This window comes from Zonotrichia albicollis, chromosome 2, assembly GCF_047830755.1.
Source record: "Zonotrichia albicollis isolate bZonAlb1 chromosome 2, bZonAlb1.hap1, whole genome shotgun sequence".
NCBI classification, from domain to species: Eukaryota; Metazoa; Chordata; class Aves; order Passeriformes; family Passerellidae; genus Zonotrichia; species Zonotrichia albicollis.
The window spans coordinates 96,722,276-96,746,146 of NC_133820.1; the positions used below are offsets into that span (position 1 = coordinate 96,722,276).

A 23,871-nucleotide genomic window follows, 5' to 3' on the forward strand; every position below is an offset into this window, starting at 1 on the left:
GGAAATGCAGAAAGGTGTTTCTGGCCTATGTCTGACTCTATTTAAGTGTTGGAGTTTTAAGTTTTGCTCGGTGGAGGAAGTGTTGGTACAGGTCTGCGTTTGAGAACTATCTTTGTTTGAATACCCTTAAAGTCTCAGAAGGTTTAAGAAACAATCCCAAGAGTACTGATTCTGTCCAGCCCTAATTGTTACAGTAAGAGACTGGGAGAGAGTCAATTGTTCGTTTTAACTTCTTTCTAGTTTTCTTTTCCCTCAAGGTTAGTTGTGTACTTTGTTCAGTTTCTCCACTTTATTAAATGCATCATTCTCTTTCTTTCCCCTTGTTTTTCATAGGAGCTGGATGGCTTGATAGAGATAAACAAAATGACTCACAAGCTTCTGAGCAGATACATGACCTTGGATAGCTTTGATGCCATGTTCAGAGAAGCCAACCACAATGTTTCAGCCCCTTATGGCAGAATCACTCTTCATGTCTTTTGGGAACTCAATTATGATTTCCTTCCAAACTACTGCTACAATGGATCAACTAACAGGTTAGCAAGGCAGCTTTTTTATTTGCAGCTTTTTATTTATTCTACCACCCTTCTGCTACTTCCTTCCTAGCAAGTGCTGACAAGTTCATCTCCATTCATTTAGTGTTTTCCACTTCTAAGGCTTTACTTGAAATGAAGCAGCATGAGTCATTTTACCAAGTGCTGTTAAATGCATGAAAGCCTGTTATTTGTCCACAATAGAAGGCAAATGGAACCACAGCAACCAAATTCTGACATTTTGATGACGTAGTTACGGTATGCTGAAAAACAGAGTGTGTCAAAACACTGCTAAGTGCATATCAGGAAGGTATTTTGAAACAGGATTTCAGGGTGAGATGATGGAAATAAAATTATAGTCCTGATTCTGTGCTAACGTGAAGAAAAGTTTTTTTCTGTGAATTATTTCTGATATTTATATAATTATTTCTTATTTCTGATTCTTTTTGTTCAGTGAATACTGAACTCTTCCTTTCTAGAGAAAGGAAGAGTTCAGTATTCACTGCAAACTGCCTTTAAGGAGAGTGAGTATTGGAAATAGAAAGAAGAAGGTAGGATCTAAGGTTTGAATGAGGGGGAAGCACAGTGTTCAAGATTTTGCATAGCTGTGCTTCCTGCTTATATGCTGTTTTTAGGATTTGTGTTACTTTTAGTCTTTACTCAGGTTTTGCTTAAAGCCCTGTGAAGTGACAGTAAAGTGATAGTGAATATTGAGCTGTAGGAAGAGGAGGAAGTCTGTTCTCATCTTATACTGTCTCCTTGGAGAGCTTTCCTTGTCTGACATGTTCTGTGATGGTTATGTTGTATTTTAGATCCAAGATTCTGTCTGAAAAAAAGAAAAAAGCTTTTTTTTTTTTTTTGTGGTTAAGTTTTACCCAAGAAACTTCTGTTACAGGAATCTGTTTGCATGGGAAAATTGAATTTATTTTGGAGGGAGCTTCTGTGCAGTTAATGTGTCTGGAGATCAGTATTGGAATATTCAGTGTGCTGTATTAAGAATCATGTGAAAATCTTGATGAAATGCTGCTCTTCCACCCATCAGCTTTATTGAAAGGCATTCAGTAGCTCCTGTACAGTTCAGTCTGTGTTCATCCTGGCGACAAGGGCTGCCTTACTGCAGACCACAGCACTTGGGAAGTGAGTGTGAGCTGCCAAAGAACATTAGCAGGATCCTATAGCACTTAAAATCTGTATACAAGAATTGAGTTAGGCTCAGCTTGTTGGGTAATTAATTCAGGGTAATTAATTTAGGAGATGTTAAAAGCAGCCAGATCTTAGGCAGTATGCGTACCATGTGTCTGATTTCATCACAGAAGTGCTTTGGTTTCAGTCAAAAGACAAGTGTGGAGAGAATTAATGTATGTGTTGCACATGCTATATAATGCCCTTTGATATTTTTGGTGAGAGAGAGAACAGGAAGTTTTTGGCCTTTTTATAGTCCTTAAGCATGTTCATTGCTGCCTTGCTGTTAGCATGAACTTCAAATTGCTGTGCTCTGTCTGCATTCAAGTGTACAGGTTATTGAGTGCAAACACAGGAATGCACTGTGAGGAGCTGTGTGAGAGCTGCTGGTTTAATGCTTGACTCTTGATAGGTAAAGTCTTGCATAAAGGTCACATGTAAACAAGGGAAGAAAAGTAGCAAATAAAGGCTGGAAGAAAGAGATATAATCGTGATGAAAAGCAGAGGTTTCTTTGTGGTGTGAGGGGCTGGAGGCAGAGTTCCCAGAAAATGGGTCATACCTGTGGCTACTCTTCTTTTAATATGACAGTTTGGTATAAGGGTTCTTCTTTTTAAGTTAGTGTTTTGGTCAGATTAACTTGTTTCCACTAGCTTTTGAAGCTCTTTTCCCAGACCAACCCAAGAATGCTTGAACGTGATAATTTCATATATCTGTAGAAGAGTTCAACTATGTAGAAACCCTGCAGATTTAGTTCAAAAGCTAAAGCTCTTCATGCAGAAGTGCTGGAACATATTGCATGTTTAATTATTTGGGAGTTAGGACATTTTTTTTGAATCTGGTAATGTACTGAGATTGGACAGTGAGACTGCTATTAAAAGATTTAGCAATTTAATAACGGGAGTTGCCATTAATGCTGGCCAGCTGCACAGAGTCAGGGACAACAGTTTATGGAGAAGGAATGGAGAGATGAGTGAGATGATCTTTCAGATTGGCAGTGAAATCCAAGGGTATTTTTATCCACCTGTTAGGCATCATGAAAGAAAGAAAGAAAGCAAACCTTTGGATAGTGCACAAGCATATGAGCTGCAGGTGAGGTCAAAGCTGTCTCTAGTTCAGTGTCCTGATGCTGTCAGCAGCCATGAATTTGAAAACAAGGGAGGCTTGAGGCGATTTCTCCCAGGAAACATGCCAGCCTCCAGCAATGATTAGATGTTTCTGTAAAACAAAAATGAGGGGATGTTAGTGCATCCCTTTACAGGGGTATTCATTTTTCCAAACTGTTTTGTCCTGTCCCTTTTATAAAGCTGTGTGAGGCTTTGGCATTCATTGTGTGCTCCAGTGAGGAGTCTGCAGTGAAGCTTGTGCTGCATCTCTTTTAGATGCTCTCAAGCTATTGTACACCAGTTCTTTTACTGAAAGTGGCCATAAACAGGTGTTTCCCACTTTTTGTACTTTCTGTGCTGCCTGGGATAGTTTTTCAAGAGACCTTTCTCTGTTTGCCCTCAGTTGCCTGTCTTTTCAAGCCAAGTCTTTCCACACCAGCAGTATTTGTCGTGCTTAGGCCTGCATCTGAACTTTTTCCTTGTGAAGTTAGGTTATCTAGATTCAAATGATTCAAATACTCAGTCTTAGTTCCTTTGCCACTGTCTGTAGTGTCCCTTTTTCTGCCTTATTTTCTTTACTGTTTCTAAGCTGATCTTTTCCTTCCTTGACAGCTTGTTTTGTATTAAGGACTAACAGAGAAGCAAGTGTGAGACAGTCTTACATTTATTTGAATTGAAGATTTTCTGTGCTTTCTTGACACAAATGATACAAGCTTCTGGAGACAGTAGTCAAACTAGTAGCTCCATCTCCTTTAACACATAACCCAAATCTGTGTTCTCTGGTATAAATTCATGTGTACAGCACTCTTCCAAATGCAGTATGACATGTTTCTTCCAAGGGTACAGATTTGTCACAGAAGGAACAAAAAGACCAGCTTTTTATTTTTCTCTCTTCCTGACAGCCTCTCCTGCTTCCTTTTGCGAGCTCTCTCTCTCTCATACTGCTTTTGAGACTGCCTTTCACGAGAGAACAGCTGTGTCTTCTTGTGTTGCATACACTCTGACAGTCGCTGCTCAGAAAAATTTTCAGCCCTTGCACATAGTGCTGGAGCAAACCTGAAAAGAAGCAGTGCAAACCATCTAGTTTCTGCTACCAAGAGCCAAAGGGAACAGGGATATAGACTCATGTAGACTCACTCATAGGGGTGACTGTAATCAACTACCTTTCTGCCCCTAAAAAGTCAAGCGACCAACCAAAATCTTTCTGCCAAAAGGAAAAGTGAGAGCAGTAGATTGGCAGATGTGTTACTCTTGCAGTATTTTCCTTGCTGTTTCCTCTGTTCTCTCCATCTTGGCATCCAGGTTTAAGAAGGGTGAGTCAGATCCAGTGTTCTCTGAGAGGGGATGTAGGGCTACCATTCGTTCTGCTAGACAGGACAAACTAATTTGAGAATGCTGGAAGCAAGAAGTGTTCAATTACACAGGGAGGTGCAGAGGAACACTTTCTGTAGGAGCAGGGAGGGAAGACTGTCATATCTTATTACTTCTAAGATGAAGCTCAGAAAGTTTGTGAATGAGGTTTATCTAACCTGGTGCCTGCAATGCAGCAGGCTCATTGCGCAAAGCAGTCTCTTTCAGTTATCTCCTTAAATAGATTAAAGTAAAATCACAGAATCATTTAGATTAGTTTGTGATGTGCTCACTATGAACTTCTTCCTGGTAGGTATCATAGAAAAATTAATATTAAATTATTTGATCCCTAAAATACTTACTTTGGGGGCTCATGTTGTCCTCTAGCAATTTGCTTGCAAAGCTTTGGTAAGCCAGAAGGCTTTTCATCTGCTTAATCTACTTTGCTTACAACCTGTGCTGATTGAAATGGATAAGTTGCTGTGAGATCATCAACACTGATTAAAAATGAAACTGATTATCTTGGAATATGCTGAAACCTGTATCCTCCCAGTATCCAGGGGAAAGTAAAAGTTTGTTTAGCTTTGATATTCAAAGAGCTTCAGTCCTTCAAAGAGACATTCCTCTTTCTTGGAGGAGGAGCAGGAGGAAGCCAACCAGCAGAATGTCAGAAAGAAAGAACACACACACGGACATTGAAAAGCTTTGAAGAATAGTAGATGAGGCTGAACTGTAAGGTTTTCATTTAGCCCTTAGTTTTTAGGGAAGAAATTTCTAATACTTACCTGAAAGATGTGTTGGGATTAGTCACATACTTTCTAGGATGATGCACTCTTTAGGCTGCTGTAGCCTCAGTCTTAGACGTTACCTCTCAATAACTTAACAGGTGACTGTCATCCTTTGCCCCTATTTCCTTACTCCTTTTCTTCCTCTCTTGGCCTCTTTCACTCAAGAAAATATAAGCAAGTGTGTTTGCTTCAAGTCTTTAAGAAAACTTTAAGACTATTTTCTACTACTCTGAAGCATTAGAGATGGAGAAACCCCCAAGCTTGCAGAGGAGCACTGGAAGCACACAAGAGTTACTTGAGCATTTACTTGCAGTGACTTGTTTGCTCCCAGACATTAATTACATTGTAATTGATACATATACACACAATAACTTTTTGATAAATCAAAGAATTATAGTAACAGTTCCAGAGTCATGGGATGCACCCACTTATATGTCAAAACACTACTTTCCTTGTGAGTGTTTTAATTTAGTGGTAACAAATCTGCTCTTGCCACATATGTCTGCACACTGAAACCCAGTCTTATGTCAAATGACATGGTATCTCTTATGATTTCATTTTAGAGATTCTCTTAGGGCTTGAAAATTGATGTCAGATTAAACAGGAGTGGGATTTTGGAGAAAAAAAGGGGGACTAGAGTAATCTCTGGCACTGTCGTATGTTGCAGATTACTTTGAATTCCATCAAATATTTACATCATCTCTGGTAAACTCATTAATGAAGTATCTGCTGAATACAGATTCAAGTAATCCCTCTCAAAGGAGAGTTTTCAGTTTCTGTGTGAGAAAGAAGGGGAGAAACTTGTAAGCTGAGGGAATGTAAATGTAAGGATATCTAAATAATATATATAGTATCAAAAATAATGTATATAAATAATGTATTTTTCCTCAAAAGCTCTAAATGAAAACTCTTTCTGGACTACAGCAAGTACAAGTATTTTTGGGAAGAGTGGCTAATCTATATATGAACAAGTAGCTGTACCTGGTTTTGAGAAGGTTAGAAATGCAGAAAATATTATTCTGAAGTTATAGATTCTCACAAGAATGATTCAGAAATAAAACACAGTGGAAATTATTGTAAGCAACATGGTCCAATTTATGTTGGTCTCGGTGAAACAATTTTTGATTATCATGGCTGTTCATGTCTTTAGCTAGAAGATGGATGTATTAAAAATAAAATGGTTCTGTTCTTTCTAGGAAGAATTAATAATGAATAATTAATTTTATGTGCTGATGAAATGTAAATACTTTAAACAAAAAAGATCAAGATACAATTATATCTTATGATATTACAGTGTAAGGCAAGTTTTCTTTCCTGAAACATTTTCCTAGATACATTTCTCTGATATAGTATCAGACCAGCCTGATATTGTACAACCATTTGATGTCCACTTCTTAAATAGCTATTTTCCCTCTTTGCTGTGCCTATACAGCTTTGCACCATTTATCAAGAAATACTTTTTAATCAAGGTAAAAAATAAAGTAGCCATCCAGCTTGTAAACACACATCCCCCAATAATTTTCCTCTGTTTAGTGAAGTTAAGCAGAATTGGAATTGTAGTGGGTATTGATTAACTTCTTCCTGCACTAAAACTGCAGTGCTGCCAAATGTGCATTACACAGTCAGCAGGGAACATCAAGGGGGAAGATTTGTGCTGCTGGTTCACAAGAGGACTGGGAATGGTCCTTCAGGCTCTGGTGGCCTCAGTTGTGGGTGGGATGGCTGATCCTGTCTTTGGCAGTGCTCCATACCTTTGTAGTTCTCTCGCTGTCCTCTTAACCGTGTACATGCTTAGCTTAGTTAAAGCTAAGCATGATTTTTGTTGGTACCTGCTCACACTGAGCTATGATCAAACTTTCAAAACATTGATTTTGCTGCAAGGAATATACTCTTCCTTATGACTTTTTTTAAAGGTAAAATCTAACATATTTCTCCTGATGTGAATTTTGGGGGAAAAAGCTCAGAAACATTAAACAGAAATGCCATGTTCCTCTTTGAAGGAGTACTTCTTTCTCAAGGACTTAATTATGCAAGCACATTATGCCCTGTGAGAGGCTATTGCTACTTGATTAGTTACTTCCCTGTTTGCTGGCCTGGGCTGGTGGTGAGGGATATTTTGGGATCCTGCACACCATGGGAAGAGCAGTAATTGTTGAACTGCGATATGATTTGTGTCTATTCAGGCTGTGTGCTTCCCCAGTTTCTACTAGGGCTGAAAGGCTGCTGGCTGGCTTTGATTGTATTTGCAGACAAAAGCAGTCTTCTACAGGGCAGGGTGCATTAGGTGCACACCTAAGTATAAATAATGAATTCTTGTTTTTATTTTTCTTATATAGATTTGTTCGGACCGTGCTGCCATTTTCTCAGGAGTTTCAGCGTGATAAGCAGCCTAATGCACAGCCACAGTATCTCTATGGATCAAAGGTTGGATTTGATTCCCTTTATGGTTTGCTCATGTTTAATGGTATCTTTTTAATTATAGAAACTATGGTATGTGAAAGTTATTAGAAATTGACTGAAATACATTTTGTGTATTTCAAATTGAATTTGTATGTTTTAAATTGAATATACACTTTTTAAAGACTGCTTGAAGCTCACCCTTTGTTTCAGCATTGGTTAGTTTGATGTGCAATTGATTAGTCTGATGTGTAGTCTTATCTGACAAAGCTAAAAATAAGCCCTTCTCTCAACCACCTTGCATTGTTCAGTTGCTAACAGTGGCAGAGCAAACTCAAAATAAAGATTAATTACTCATTGGTTACTCATCTGGTGAAGTGAGAACAAAAGCCCATCTTGGGTGCAGCCCTGCCTTGTGATGACAGAAGAAAAGGGAATAGATAGAAAAACTGTTTCAGATGTTATCTGACTTAAGAGGAATATAGATTCTGACCATCTTAAACTATCAGATACCTAACTTCTTCAATTATTTTTTTTAATGTAGTGTTTCTTTGTATGCTACAACCCCAGAGCTGTAAACTCATTGTGATGAACTTGGTGTCTTGGTCATCTCATCTTCTGTATTCATTTCCTGCTTTGCAGTTAGGTGGGCTGGGAAGGTTTGTGCAAGTTTTCAGTGGAAGGGTACATGATGTGCAGTCACATACTCTGTCCCTGGGGCAATCCCCAATGCTGAGGTTGGAAAGGAGCTCTTGTGGGTGACAGCTTGGAAGAGTGTTTGACACAAGAGAACAGCTGTGGGCTACCCAAGTGAGGAAAGTTAGCTTGCTCTCACAGGACCAATGCTATGCTCATGTGTAAGAGACTTGTTCTCCCTGATCACTGCAGATTTATTTTCTTATTCTTCAGAATTATTGTTTGTGTGTTAATGGCAGTTAAAGACATAGTGCATTAACATATATTTACATTTTTAATATCTAGTCAGAAATATTGATCTACTTCAAACTGCGCTAAAAACCATCAGTGGTCTCTTCAGCAAATCATGTGGGACTATATGACAAGGTGTCACTCTAAATTTTGCAATGTTTTCTTGACTATCAGGGTGCCAAGCTAAAGTATGAAAAAGATAAATGAAATAAATAAGGATTAAATTAGAGGATGGACAATAAAAAAGCTTAAAATTATTTATTATTATTTAAAATGATTTAAAATATGTACTTAATTATACATCTAATTTATGCAAGTGTGCTGTAACTGTTATGGGTTACTCTCAATATCTACCTCCTACTTAGGCATGAACATAATTAGTCCTTGTCTTACTCTTATTTTCTACACATCATATCATAGATGTATGGTGCAATTTCAACCCAGTAATCTAGATTTTGGGATATGTCAGGAGTTACAAATTTCAGTGCTAAAATATCTGCTGCATTTGTAAAATGTAAAGGAGGTAGAAAAGGATTCACATGTTTTAATGCGCATGTAGCAGCTGACTGTCGGCTCCTGTAAATAATGTTTTATGTAATTGTTCTCCAAAAAGGAACAGTAAATTATAGGAAAGTGGTATTTTCTTTCATTAGAGTTATTGTGTTCCTTACTATTTTAGTAACTGACCAGATGTAGCATAGAGCAAAAACCTGAATTTCATAGAGATTGCTAACTTAATTTATCTAAGTGATGATGCAGTGGGGTGAGTGACAGAAGATTAACTGGGGGACACTTTTTTGATCAGTCAGGTTACATTATTAAAATGATTTTAGTAATCTTCACACTGAGAGCTATACATTTTCAGAATTCTTGATTATTTTTCTATATAAGCAGCAACAATCAAGCCGAGGGGTCTCACTTGCATTTTTGGGGCAAATTTCATAACTGGATAGGCCTATATTAGAAAATACTCATGACTCTCTCTAATTTTAAATTTTAACAAGAGTATATTTTTATTCTTGAGTTGAATTTGTTTTGAAATTCAGGATCTCTGAGTGGAGTTTTTAACATTTCTACTTTATTATAGGCAGTAACAGATAGGAATTCTTACATTATAGAGGCTTCGCTACTACAGCAGTAACTAAAGAAATTTTTTGTTTGTATCTCAAAGTATTCACATATTCCCAGATATTTCTAAATGGATCAAAGCATCTGGTCTGTATTAATGTGTCTTGATACTTAGCATAGAGAGTTGTAGTAACATTCTCTTTGGCAACTCAAGTTTTCTGAGTGATATCTTCATGTAATTAGCCAAACAAAAACCCACAGATACAACTTCCTTCTTCTGGTTGATGTGGAAGCAGAGCTGTCAGGTGGGAAGGAGCCAGCCTACAGAAGCTCATTAGCCTTTTAAGTGAGCTGGATTATTTTAAAAGTTTGGTTGAGCATGGTCACTGAAATCCCTTTACTCAGTTAAAGTATGTGTAGGATTAATGATATTAATATTAGCAGGTTGGAATTTGGCAACATTGGGTGAATGCATGAAATATTTTATAATATACATATAAGAAAGTGTCTTTCCTGGGGACTTGAACTAACTTTCTGTTAAGTACTTGGTTTTATAGACATTGTGTAGACCTGAATTGAAAGGCTTTCTTTATGTCTTAGACAACATTTTCCAGATATTGTCATGGTTTTTTTGTCTCCGGCACCTTTGTAGATATATTTTGTGAAAAATACGTGTTTGAAAGGTACTTCTCACTGTGAATATAATGATTTTTATCTACTGCATGTGCACAAATTAAAGTCAGTTTGCACTGTGTTGCAACCTGCTATCAGTTTGGTAATCACTTAGAATGTTTGCCCCATACTCGATGACTGTTGAGTGGAGAATTACCAAATCTAATACAGAATTGCCTGAATGAACCTGAATTAATCTGTAATAAAACTTTCTCAGCAAGAAACAAAGCATGCAGCTCTGTGGGCATGTGGTGACATGAGTTTTTCAGAACTAGAGCAGAAAACAGATGACACTCTGCATGAATTGCTCATTTGCAGCAGGTGTGAGATGGTCCATTGCTTGTGAGATGATATAAATGTTTATCTTAGTAGTGCACAGTAAACTCTGTGGGTGGAATGGTTTTATATTTAGAGAAGGTAAATCCCTTGGGAAGCACTACCATGGTAGCTCTTTGCTTCCTCAGTTGGATGTAGGCATGTCTTTTGGTTGTGTGTGTTTGTATATAAATAAGAAAATGCAGTAGGTGAATTGCCTAGAAACTGCTTTAAGGAGAACTGCTCCTTGTTCTCAGTGTGGCATGTACATGTGTATATAACATAAATGTGTGTCTGTATATGTATTGCACTGCCTTAAAAACCACATAAAGAAATGGACATGCAGAGAAGTAAACAGGTTTCCAAGAGCCCAAGATGTTGGCAGAGATTGACTGTGTCTCTTGGCCTCATCCCATTAATATTAAAATTATCTTTTCTTGATGAAAACCTAATCAGAGAAGTGTTACTGTCAATTTGATTGCAAGATAATTTTAAAGCATTTTCTCTGTCCTCGCCACCCAGGCACCCCTTTATGGCACTAAACCTGTTGTGCTGGCTTCATGTTCTGATGAGGGTTCTTGAAATAGTGCCTATTTCATGTAACATTGTCATTTGAAACAGCAGTGAGCTGTTATTCTCACAGTTTGTTTGAGACTGACGTGCAAGACAAAGGAAAACATGTCAGCTGGAGGAAGTGCTCTGAGGCAGGTGGAGAACACGTTATTGCTAACTTCACACAATAAAAATGCCTTTTGAAGTGTTTTCTGAAAGTCATACTCGCCCCCGTTCAGCAAGTGCTCTGTGTGTCATGCTTGTCCTACTCAAAAAAAAAAAAAAAGAAAGATTCATCACACTTATGCCAGCTTCTCCTTAGCACTCAGAGTCGATGCATTTCACAAGTCGTGGGAATTGTTGTCAAAATAGAGTAGCTGAAAAGATCCGCTACCTGCTGTGAAATATTCATGGGGAGCTCTCTTGCCAAAATTGTACCCCCCGTTAGCTTCCAGGGTGGAGGGGGATGGCAGCTGCCCAGGCAGCAGCTCTCCAGCCTTCACTGGTGCAACCAAGCTGTGTCAGAGAGAGCTGACTTCACACGTACTTTCGTACCAAGAGCAATTAACTGCCTGCACTCGCAGTGCACCTTTGGTTTTTTAGGCATAATATGCAGCAATACTAAGATTTATTATGTTTTTATGGAACACAAACGCACTTATGAGGTTTAAAACAGGGTGACTTACACATGTAAATCAGACAACACTTGTCACTAGTGAGGGTGAACAGATTTCTGTCCAAAGGACCTTGGCACTTTGCCATGAAGCTCAAGGCAGAGTGAGATGATCAGGTTTTCTTGTTACAGAAATAAAATGCATTTTAGCATGTTTTTAGTGTTTTGCCCCCTTCATCACACAAAATGTACTGTGCAATTGGAAAGAAATTTGCAGCTGATTAACGCATGTTATCATTAAAACTGAAAGGGAAGGGGAAAAGGAAGGGCCAGGAGCTGCATTTCTGGATTCCATTTCCTCTGCAGGGAGTCTCTGGCCCATGGAGCAGAAGGTGGCTTGTGGTGGGAGCAGAAGAGTGCAAAATGCAATAGCCCAGGATATTTCCTTAATTAGATGTGTCCTTACTAAGTCTCTATCTTCCATGTATTTAGACTGAGGGGAAATAAGACAAATGAGAGGATACAGTTAAAAACCTGATGAGTTTATCTTAGATCATGAGATTGACCTCAGTGCAGAGGGGAGGGATGGGCAACACCATGGGCAGTGCAGTGTGTTGTCTGAGTATAGTACTGCTTATAGTAGTGTGTGTTTTGGGAAGCAGCTGGGATTGTTAGGGTAAAGCTCACACTGGCAAACCACTGCACTCTGTGTGTATGTTCCAGTTGCCTGTAGTGTAGCAGTCTGGGTTGCCATCTGAAAACTCCTACTCAGTTTTATATATGCTAGTTAACAAAAATTATTTTGGTCACTTTTGGCTACTTTTTATATTTATTTGCTGTTTTAGGCTAAAGAAAAGCAATGAAAATTCCCCTTGAAATGTAAACCAAATACTTGCTACATGCCTAATTTTAAATAAGGGTGGGTGGGTGAAGTGCTCACTTCTTGGGCATGTGAACCTTTGCATACAGGCTGTTGGAAAGGGGTGTGAAATCAGATGTACAGCCAGAAGTGCTGCAGTGAGCAGTCAGAGCTCCCTGTTGTGAGCACCAATGTGTTTGAAGTAGCTGGGGTACCCCACGTGGCAAAAACCTTTCTAATTTATAGCAGAGCACTGTCCTGTCACTGGGACTCGCTCCTGACTTTTTGAAGATGTCACCATGGGCTCATTGCACACTGAGGGATTCTCTATGATTGTGGCCAGCTGGATGCCACCCGGATGCTTTTCCTCAGCGTCCTGTGTGTGCTGGCTCTGCCTGCTGAGCTCATCCGAGGCGTGGGCCGTGCTTTTGGTCCATGGCCCCTCAGGCTCCCGCTTGGAGCTGCTGCCCCGCTCTTGCAGGCGCTGGTGTCTCCTGCGGCAGAGGAGGTGCAGGCAGCCGTAGAGCAGCACGGCGGCGATGATGAGGAGCAGCACACCGCTGGTGAGCCAGATGCCCAGAGCCAGCTCTTTCTTGGTGCTGCTCGCCGACACCGGGTCTCGTTCCAGCGTGTTGAAAACTCTGCACTGGTCGCTGGAGGGGTTTGCGGACTGGCAGGTCACGCACATGATGTACGTCGTCAGGGGAGTCAGGTTTTCAACCACAAAGGAGGAGCGAGTGGTGGGCACCCTCTCTTCCCTCTGGAAGCTCTTTCTGGAGTAGCTGGACAGCATGCTGTTCCAGTTAGGGTGGTACATGATGCTGTAAAAGCTGTCGACACAACTGGCCATTTTTGGCCAAATTACCATTGCTGTGTTTCCTGTGATGTTTTGGATGGTTATTCCCATCAGGATGTTTTTTGGGAGGTTTTTTCTCTCCTGATGCTGATCTCCCTGTGGAAAGGGAAGGTGTTCTTTGGAGAAGCTGCAGCACTGAAGATGTCGTTTGGATCTTAATCGTAGTGCTCTGTAATGTAGGAATGGAGTTTGTTAGGAAAGTATGCTCTCATCTTAGGCACTGCAGTGTAAAAATGGGAATGAAAGTTCATAAATTCTGGCATGTTTTAAAATGTGTATTTCTCTTCCAAGTAAAAGTACAAAGATAAACTTAGAGAAGTTCAACCAGAGCTGTTGCCTGTACAAGTGACTGGTTGTATCTTGAGAGATGGTGAATTTTTTCAGAGTTTACAATTGGGGAATCACTTCCTTTCACCTTTTTTTTCCCAAGTGATTGTAAAAAATGCAGCAGGTGTTTTTTTCCTCTAGTCTGTGTATCTTGCCTTTTATGTTAAGTGGCAAGAGGGGTTGGCAGGAGTGGATATTGAGGAATAATTTCCTCTACCATTCACAAGTCTTTATTTTTGCTAGTCGCATTTAGCTGAAGAACAAAAGAGTATGTGGAAATCTGACTACATATTATTTTGTCTCCAATATCTTATGTTAGTTTCTTATTCACAAGTTCACATAGGAACACCTTCCCTATGAAGACCGGCTGAGAGAACTGGGGCTGTTCAGCCTGGAGAAGAGGAGGCTCCAGGGAGATCTTGCAGCACCTTCTGGTATCTAGATACAGCAATACAGCTGGAGAGGGGCTTTTTATACAGGCAGATATTGATAGGATGAGGAGGAGTGACTTTAAGCTCAAAGAGGGTATATTTAAATTAGATATTATGAAGGAATTCTTTGCTGTGAGGGCAGTGAGGCAGTGGAATGGGCTGCCCAGAGAAGCTGTGGAAGCTGTCCCTGCCTGTGGCAGGGGTGTTGGAGCTAGGTGACCTTTAAGCCAGACTGCTGTGTGACTCTGTGGTACCCTCTGTGTTTGCTGCTAAGTTGCACATCTGTAACCACCGCAGCCACACTGTGGCACTGGCTGTGAGCACTGTACATTGGTGGTATCAGTGTCAGAGTAGTTAGCCTTCATGCTAGTCAGCCTCTTGGAAAAGCTTTGTCAAGCTTAGTGAAATACAGCTTTCACTGTAGCCTACCTTTTGGATAAATAGTGGGGATTTTTAAAAATTAATAATGCTCTTTGCTGTTTTAAGTCATTTTATGTAATCCCATAGTCTGCCTGCCCTGAATTTATACTCCTCCTCGTCCTCAATTCAAATTAGAAAATCTGCCAGTATTTTGAGATTCTCAGTATGTGTAACCACTCTAAATAGTGAAAGGAAAACACCTCTTTTCTTCAATTTCTCTAAACACATCTCTTAAAGAATATATAATAACAACCAGTGGATATTTTCATTTGTTTGGCTTGGGTTTTATGCTTTTACTGTCATGATGGTAACTTTTGAAAAAGAGCTTACCTCAGCAATTTAATCTGATCCTTTAGTTTGATTGTCAGTTTCCAGTGGCACTCGTGGAAGCTTTTTTCCACTTTGAAAGTTTCTCACTTTTTTTATGACTATAAATGCCCATGATAGTAACACTGTATTTCATTGTTTATGACTTTGTTGTGATAATTTAATGTATTTTTTTAAGATCAAGTTTAAAATGTTACATTTCCTGGATAAGTAACAACTAATTATTGAAAATTCTCCTGAAGAAGAAAGATTGTGAGATTTGCTCATAACATATTCTGAAATTATTCTGTAGTACTAGTATTTTATACTAGACAGGAGACTGGGAAAATGTATATTTTATAGGATATTTTTCATGGGATTTAGATAGTGACACTACATGAATAGTAAGAATTCTGTGCCTGTTTATATATGAAAATTGTTGCTCAAGGGTTTTGGATTCTACTTACTGAGAAGTGGGAAAAAAAATGTATGTTTATTTTCATGACAATATAAAAGCATGGATATGACTGATCTGGGGAGATGCTGCTTTTCTAATTCTGTGGTAAAGACACCCTTTTTAATACAGCAACAAGATAAAGGAACTGAGTTTGCTATCAGATAAACTTAACAAACAGACATGTTTTGGCATCTACCCAGCTACTGCAGATATTAAAATAGGGTGCATTAGTGAGATCAGTTACCTTCTCTTTAACTGGTAGCTCCCTATTACTTAAAATCATAATCTATATCTATTATAATCTAGTGGTTTTTTAGAACACTTTTAACACAGCCTAGGAACAATAGTTTCAACAGTTTAATCCTCGTAGCATTTTGTAAGTAGAATGAACTATAATTAAATAACAATAATACATTTCCATTGTTTCAAACCATCAGTTATTAGAAAACACACAATTACTGACATGTAAATGTTTGGAGAAGCCATCTGATGTTTTATGGATCATAAAGTCAGTACTTACCGTCACTCCCTGATGGAAATTCCAGAACAGAATTTCTTTATGGCGATGCTGCTGTGAAAATGTTACTAACACCACTTTTTTTGTATCCCATTCTATATTAATTATTTCCTGACTGATGTCTGTTTGCCAGTTTGCTTTTTCTTCTCCTCAGATTCTCTGGACTGAATTCTCATTGCCTGGTGATTTCAGTTTTTTTCTCTGATGCTGCTGGTAGCATGGTTTCTTTGTCTCTTCCACTTAAATTCCTGCAAGAGCACATCTTGTCTAAAGATGCTGTTGCTTTGCTTTTCAAAGACCTCACAGGAGAAGAAAATGATGTCTTTTTCCCCCTCTCTTGCTTGCCTCCCCTTGGCAGTATGCAGCCTGAGCATCCCTGTTATATACTCTTGTGTGTGGACCAGTGATGCTGTGAGTGATTAATGTTAGCACTTTGATGACATCAGCAACTAACAACTCTCTCCTTTTTTTTTTTTTTTTCAATCTAAGTAGGGGAGGGAGCAAGTATAGCTTAAAAAATAATGAACAGCAACTTCCCTTCCCTCCCTTTCCACCTCAACCTCCCTCTAGTTAGTGGCTTCTTCCCTAAGGATTTTATGCTTTTGTGTCTCAGTGTGGAGGGGGAAGTGGTGTTAGTATGTAATGTTTTTTTCTAAATTCCTTGTTACAGTTTAGAAAGATCCACTAATCCAACGTTTACAGGTGCACTGCAAATTTTACGTACTTCCCCTGAGGTTTATATGAAAGATATATTTTTAGATTGGCTGGCTTCCTATTGTTTTGTATTGGCAAGTTTTTAAAATACAAATATCATGTTTTTGGGGCTTGCTTTTCTGTGACAAATTCCTGCTGTGTGAAGAGAGATTCTCTCCCCTTAACCTCATGGCAGTAAAAGGCTTTATCCCACTAAAATAAAATTCTCCTTTTGCTGTAGCTGAAATAGATAGTTCTGACATGTCTGTTGTAGGAGACTTACCTGATTGGAAACATCAAAACCAAAAAATGAAATCTCATCTTTTAGGGGTGGTTGTATAAATCCTTAGTTTATCAGGACATTCATCTGCACATATGTTCTTAAGGTTTTACCAGTCCTCTGTGCTGTCTTTGCCCTAGACCTCATTTTTGTCTGCAGAGAGCTATGGAAATGCACGGGTTGTAGTGGAGGGATACAGCTTTAGGCTGTGCCCTGCTGGGACTCATTTGGAGTTTGGCCTTTAAGCCAGCTCTGATGTAACAGCAGGACTGTATTATGTACTAGGATTCTAATAGTTATTCAAGTGTCTATTTTAGTTTGCATTTAGAATTTTTAAGTTTCTAAGACCTCAGCTGGAAACTGGTGTTTATATAGAGATATAAAACATAAATAAAAATGTACATATTCTATTCTGATTGCGTCAAAAGATGGTTTTTAAGTCCTTTTATGAGAATAAAGTCCTTCCAGAGCTTGGTAGAGTTTTCTAAATTCCAACTAGCTTAATGCCATGTGATTACAGTACCTGGTGTTGACTTGCATGGGTAGTTAGGGCAGGATCTGGATTGAAGGGAATGTTCTTCCTGGAAAAGAAGAAAAAAAAAAAAACCTGTTACAGCTGTGTGTGAAGTTGAAAGTTTAACAGTATGCTGTTTTCTGTGTGTGTTTTAGAGAGAAGGAAAATTCAAAAAACTGAAGGAAACACAGCAGTCCCTTCTGTATGAAGGGTGGCCAGGATTCCTGCTAAAATTAATTTCAGGGTATTAGGAGAACAACCCGCTTGCAGAAATGGAGGATGCTAAGTTAGCCAACCTCTAATCTGCAGCTTCAGCAACAAGTTCCTAAATCCTCACATCAGTCTGTACAGCTGTGTTCATGTTCATGGTAGTAAACATGACTATGGCAAAGCACCTGGTCCTATTTATACAAGTGTTGAAGAATTTCTATGAGGTTGCATCCCAGACTTAGATTTGCTTTGATCTTGTGTACAGCACAGGGGTTTGAAAAAGAAAGATCCTTGTTAATTAGCTGCAGAGAGCAGTAGCTGCAGAAGGCTTTTCTTTTTTTGTTGTTGTAGTTGACTACTCAGAGACTTAAAACAGCTATTATGAACAGAAAATTGAACTAATTTCTTTCAAGATATTTTGCACATAAAATAGAAAATAGAGGAATAGAAGCTGTGCTTTAAATTCAGGGATCTGGACATGGCATTGACTACTTTTACCCCTTTATGCTTGTGTAAATAGAAAAGTAAAAAAGAAAGTGTTTGTGGCTTTATAAATGGTAAATAGAAGATGTCTGCTTGAAAAAAAAGTGCTCACTAATTTGTCTTGCTGATAGATTTAAGTTCCTGCCTTAAGAGAAACTGGCAAAGAGAAATTGCCTATTTAAACCTCTTTCAGAGACAGTGAGATACAAATGTTTTATTTCAGTTTTAATGTGCTTTGAAATGACATTTAAATTACATTATTATTGAGATAGAGGCAGAAATTTTCATTAATCATATCTGTTTTCTTGTTTTAGGCATTGAATTTGGCATATTCCAGCATTTACAGCAACTACAGGAATTTTGTTGGTCCCCCCCACTTTAAAGTCATCTGTAGACTTCTTGGATATCAGGGCATTGCTGTGGTGATGGAGGAGTTGCTGAAAGTTGTCAAGAGCCTGGTATGCTAATTGACCTTATTTTTCTGCTAGTTCAAATGGTTTCTTAGAGGAAATGTCTCAGGAAAAACAAAGTGAAGTTGAGATCCTGGAAAAAAATAATTAAAATAACTTCCATGGAAATTTGATATAAGCTGTGCTTGACAGTGCTCAATGTCTTGTGTGAGCAATAGAAATAAGTGCCTTGGTGCCCTCAGGAGTGTTTTGAAAACTTTGGATTCTTCAATGGAGGTTCATGCAATTTGTGGTGACCTGAGCTGTTAGGGCCTAGGTAGGCTCTGGAAAAGTATGAGTATTTTAAATGAGTTGATTACAACTTAAAGACCATACTGTACATTCACTTCCTTGATATTTTTTGAGAACAGCTCTAGTGTGCTTTCTGCCTGGCACCTAACTTCAGGGCTCTCATTAATGACATCACTGATTGATGACTCTTTAACAACAGGAGTTTAACCTCTGTGCTTGATTAGCAGTGCTGCTCAGGCCAGCTTTGAAGACATTATCCACACAGCCTGGTATCCTGGGTGTCTTTCTAACTGGGAGGAGGCTGAGGTGCTGGCTGTTTGCTATACTATTAGAACCTACATATACAGCCACAGTGCCTTGCAGTTAATTTAAGCCAAAGAAATTATATTTTCCTCCCTGTTGTTTGTAGGAGCCTGCTGCCAAAATAATCCAACTGTACCAGGGAAAGATGTGGTATTCATAATTGTACTTCAGGCACTTGACACATTTGGCAGTTTGTTTACAGTAATTCCCACAATGTTCTAAGTACATTTCTGATGTTCTAGAAAGGCTGAATCCTGCTTGAGAAGATGCTGTAATTTAATCTTCAGGGAGAGAGGAAGACACTCCTATTTTTCAGGGTTTGAGTGTCAACTATTAGTTTGCTGTGTTTTATGAGAGGTTTGTTTTTATAACTTAGTGGTAAATTGTCTCAATTCATTAAAGGTGGCATTGAACACTTGGTCACTTATAAAGAAGGTTAAAAGGCCTGGGTAGGGTGTCCTGCCAATGCCTGATGCAGATGCTCAGATGTAGGGGGACAGATAAGGGAGAGGTGTCTAGTGGTTGGAAGACAGGCTGTGACTGCAGGCTGGGACTGTCTCAGCTGGTATGTCCAGAAGAACCAGTTTGGGCTGTTGCCACCATTCCTAATCATTAGGGCTTTTTTCATGTTGCTTTTGAACACATTCAGATGCTTTTTGAATGGTTTTTACAGCATTCAGATACAGCTTTTTAACCAAAAACCTAAAAGTTAGTTAGACCATAAAGAGTCTATAAGGGAAAAACATGTTTTCCTTTTTTTACCCTCCTGGCCTTGGCTGTTGTACCACTCCTCTTGTAGCAAAGAGGGCTAATGCCATGTGAACTCTTTAAATTTGAAAAAGTTGCCTTTTAAAATATGCTGACTGGCAGAATTAAATGCAAGATTTTTAGAGCTGCTTCAGGTCATGTATAGTTTGAATGCAGTTTGTTGTAAAGTTTTGTAGTTCAACAGCACTGACATGTTTGCATACATCTGTTTTCTCTTAGTTACAAGGGACCATTCTTCAGTATGTCAAGACCCTAATGGAAGTGATGCCTAAGATCTGTAGGTTACCAAGACATGAGTATGGCTCTCCAGGTTAGTTTGTGTTTGATGTTACCTTCGCAGCCTTACTAAGATGATACTAGCCACTATCTTCTGAATTTTTGTATCTGTCTTTCCCTCCCTCCTTTTTCTCCTGATAATCAGATTTTAGCCTGGCTTTACTTTATTTTTTTTTTCCCTTCAAAAGAATCATTGAATGCTATGCTTTCTGAAAGTACTTAATGAAGTTTTAAGACTTCTATAAGTAGGGCAAAAGGATGACAATCTGTATAGAGGCTGCCTCATGACATAATTGATCTTGAGCTGGGATGTCCACAATAGTTTCTGTTTCTTGTCTTTCTCATAAGTGTGTTGAGCTTTTGCCTCAGCAAGTTAGCCTCTCACATTTTTTCTGTTTAAATGTCTAATTTAGTAACCCAGTTCTCTGGAACAGTCTCTTTTCCCTTTTCCTTTGCCCTCACCAACTGCAGGATAAAAGGAGTGATACTGCTGGGAGGTAAACTGGTCCTGCCAGAATAATTATGTCTGAGACTTGTGTGGGGTGCATGTTAGCCTCTCAACAGGAGGTGTGACAGTTGCAGAACAAGAAATGGCATTGAAAGCTGCTTGCCACTGTGGAGAAATAATTGGCTAATTAGTATTTATCACATTGTTCACTGAAATTCTGAATCTGCTTTCTCCTTCAAAATATTCCTCCTTCACAACTTCTAATTAACACAAATTAGTCCTTCCATGTGCCACCCACCTCTGAGTTTATTTTTCCAGAGTCACTTATTTTTATTAAATGCCACTCCAACTGGAATGAGGTTGGGTTTTTTCTGCTTCCCACAGCTTGCTTGACGTTCATTACCAATGTTAAACGAAATTGAGTGTTTCCTTCCTGTTTTTCTCCCTGGAGCACAGGGATGGATGAATCATGGTAGTTAGGAGTATAAAAATAATCTCTCTGAGGCTTTTAGCCATTCATTAAGGTCTGACCACAAAAGCAGTAGGTATTCTCAAATATAGATAATGCATCACCAGGATCTGTGATGCTACACGTGACATTAGGAAGCTTGCCAGAAATCCTCACCTGTAAGGGCTAAATATTTGGCAGGAGATGCCTAGGGATTTCAGGATAAACCTTTCTCTTAAAGTTGAAAGACAATCCATCCTATAGGAAAGGCAGAACTTTACTGGTGCAATGGTAACAAACTACTTATTTACTCTTCCAAAAGAAATGCTGTTTGTTTAGATGCCTTCTGTACCAAGAGATCAAAGTAACTCTTGGTTTTACAATGGAACATCATACTTCGTTTTAGAATTGGATTGGATCTCAAAACCCCACCTGATTCTCTGCTCCTTTACTGTCAGCTTTTATCTTAACACATGTTCTTTTCCTGTTCTGAACTATTTCTAGCATAGGACACATAATGACCCCCTGGAGAGACTCTTCCAAGAAATGCAGAGACAGCCTTTATAGCACTGTCATGCCATCTCTCCCTTCCCTTTTGTAGTCACCAGACAGAAGAGCTTGTGAAAGATCCTCCATGGCTTCCTCACACCAGGGAAAAGCTGCCCTGTGCTCTCTGACACCTCCCCATCATGGAGCTGTCTGCCCTTGGAACAGACTGGCTGAGAAAGGAAAATGTTCCCTGTGATGAGGATGTGCTGCAGATTTTACCCTTCATCAGGAGAGGAGCTGCCAGGCTGTAGAAGGGCAGGCTCAGAGTGTACTTCCTTTGAGTCACTGTCCTCTCATTTCTGTGCTAAATTCTCCTCTTCAGCAGTCTTTGCCACACCTTGTTTATGTGTTTTGTCACAGAAGATGCAAGCCAACACACCAACTGTTGTCTATTCCCTCCTCTGCCTCCAAAAGCTTCCTCAGAAGTTGTTAGTTGTAGTAGTAAGGTGGGGTATGTCTGTGTTCTGCTTCTGTTCTTTCATAACAAATCATTTTATAACATCTTTATAACTGGCACAACCTACATATACAGACCAAAACTGTGATTACAGTCTTTAGATAAAGTATGTGGATTCTCATCTATCTTGATGCATTTATTAATTCAGAATTAATTTCCTGGGTCCATTCTCCATGTGCAAAGTGATTTAATCACACTCGGTAAGTAAGCCTCTAGCTCTTTGATGCACTTCAGACTTTTCAATTGGAGAGTTTTGTTTGGACTCTGCTGATTGCAATTCCTTGGCTCCTTCATAATCAGCCTTCTAGATTTGTGGAATTCTAAATGGTGATTTATTGCTGCTAAAAGGAGCAGGGTACAGACAGTGGCATCAGAGTTGTTCAGGACTCCTCTTTGCCAATGGGTTTGTTTCCATAGGAACAGTCTAAAGCAGTGGGGAACTTGTTCATCTTGTAGTCATAAAAATATTTGTCTAAAAATACATTAAGCATAAGGATTTTTAAAGGGACCTTTTAAAGTTGCTAAAGCTCTTAAAGGAATATTTGCCTTGTAAGTGTTTAAGCTTGAAATTTCATCTTGGAGGTAACATTTTCTTCTGCTGTTTTTTGAGTATTTGAACCTGTCATTTTGTGCTTTTAATGAATGAGTATCATGGCACTGTGAAGTGTCACTGAATGCCATGAAGAAAAGTAGTTTGTGAGCTCTGCTGTGAGATGAGGCTTTTGTCCCTGGTATACCACTCCTCCAAAATAAACTTTTTAAAAGACGAATGACCTTAGCAAGATACAAACTTCATGAGAAAGGAGTCAAATTGTGTCTTTTTTCCTAAGTGTGATATTTCCATGTTTCTTCTTTAAAAAAATACCAACATAACAAAATCAAACCAAAGAAACAGAACACTCAAAGCTGGTGCAGGACAAAGCACTTGTTATCCCAAGCCATGACCTCTTGAAGTTCCACAAGTTGGCATGGCAGTTTGGGAATCCCTCCAAAGCCCTGTGCCATGGGCTGCTGTGTTCCCATCCCTCCCTGGGCTGATTGTGCTGCTGGCAACACTTTGGGAGCTGTTTCTGCACAGCAGTCTGGCAAAAAAGAGTCTTCCACCCCTTCTTTTTCTGGGACATAGTCTAATGGGTACTGGAGCAAGCCTGGGCTGGGAAGCATGGGGAAGGGTAGCAGTGGCTGGAGGCTGCAAGGGAGGCATCACTTGGGGCACAGCAGAAGGATTTGTAATTCTACCTGTAGTCCCAGGTTTTTGATCAAACTCAGATAAACAGGAGAATTATTCAGGTGAGGGCACAATGAAGTCCACATTACATGAAGGAAATGTGTTCATAGGTCTTCCTGAAACCTGTCCAGTGGAGAAGGATTTGAGAAGGCATCACAGACTGTTTGAAAGAATTTAGGGGAAACCCAGATCACCTTGATGATTTTAAGAGGACATTAAGAATTCATTGGATATGCAGAAAAATGGAAGAATTCTTTCTAGCAAAATAAACACAGTGCACAGGCTCCATGGTCATAATTCCTGCATAGATGTATATGATTAAACCTGATTAACATTTCCATTGAAGGGAATTAATGGCAGCTCTGTTGATATGCAGAGTTAACGATGTCTCTTTTAAGTCAAAGAACTATTTGGATGCAGCATTTGAAGGTCTCTATAAAAGTGAACAGAAACTAAAGGTTTTTTATGTTTAATAGCACCCAGTTTCTTGGGAGCAGCTTTGCTATTGCAGATTAGTAGATTTTATTTGATAATAGCCAAGTCAGTTCTTTGCAGAAAATAACCCAAAACACAACTAGACCAAGAATTATAATCAAGGTCCAGTTTGTTTGTAGTCAGAAATTCAGTTCTAGAATTAATAGCTCATTTTTGTCCTAATCTTTTAGGTACCAGAATTGTTGTAAGCTCTGGAACATGTTTGATTTCCGTCTGCAGGTGTGAATTGAGAAATGAAAGGTGACCAAAGTGAAGGAATCCAACCAGCTTTGAATTGCATATGTTGATTTGCTCTGACTTCCTAAATTAATCAGTGTACAGACTGCACAGCTGAAACTTGGCATCTG

At 39.1% G+C, this 23,871-nt stretch overlaps 2 protein-coding genes across 4 annotated transcripts in view; one reads left to right on the forward strand and one right to left on the reverse strand.

Annotated features, from left to right (window-relative positions):
* CYFIP1 (cytoplasmic FMR1 interacting protein 1) overlaps positions 1-23,871 on the forward strand; it is a 78,810-nt gene that overhangs the window by 39,884 nt on the left and 15,055 nt on the right. For all 3 annotated transcript variants that reach the window (XM_005486398.4, XM_005486399.4, XM_026793005.2), the window contains 4 exons: positions 334-533; positions 7,291-7,378; positions 18,166-18,309; positions 19,843-19,933. In XM_005486398.4, coding sequence (XP_005486455.2) covers positions 334-533; positions 7,291-7,378; positions 18,166-18,309; positions 19,843-19,933 — 523 coding nt within the window. The remainder of the gene's footprint in view (positions 1-333; positions 534-7,290; positions 7,379-18,165; positions 18,310-19,842; positions 19,934-23,871) is intronic.
* On the reverse strand, positions 8,037-16,099 carry LOC102072007 (fibronectin type III domain-containing protein 9). Its single transcript, XM_005486397.4, has 2 exons — positions 15,675-16,099; positions 8,037-13,382 (listed from the first exon to the last, which is right to left on the reverse strand). Exon 2 carries the CDS (start codon positions 13,262-13,264, stop codon positions 12,593-12,595), a length of 672 nt encoding a protein of 223 aa, XP_005486454.2. The 5' UTR covers positions 13,265-13,382; positions 15,675-16,099; the 3' UTR covers positions 8,037-12,592.

What these genes read in the sequence shown, in the direction of transcription:
- LOC102072007 (XM_005486397.4), bottom strand. Translation starts at nt 13,264, where the DNA reads ATGGGAATAACCATCCAAAACATCACAGGAAACACAGCAATGGTAATT.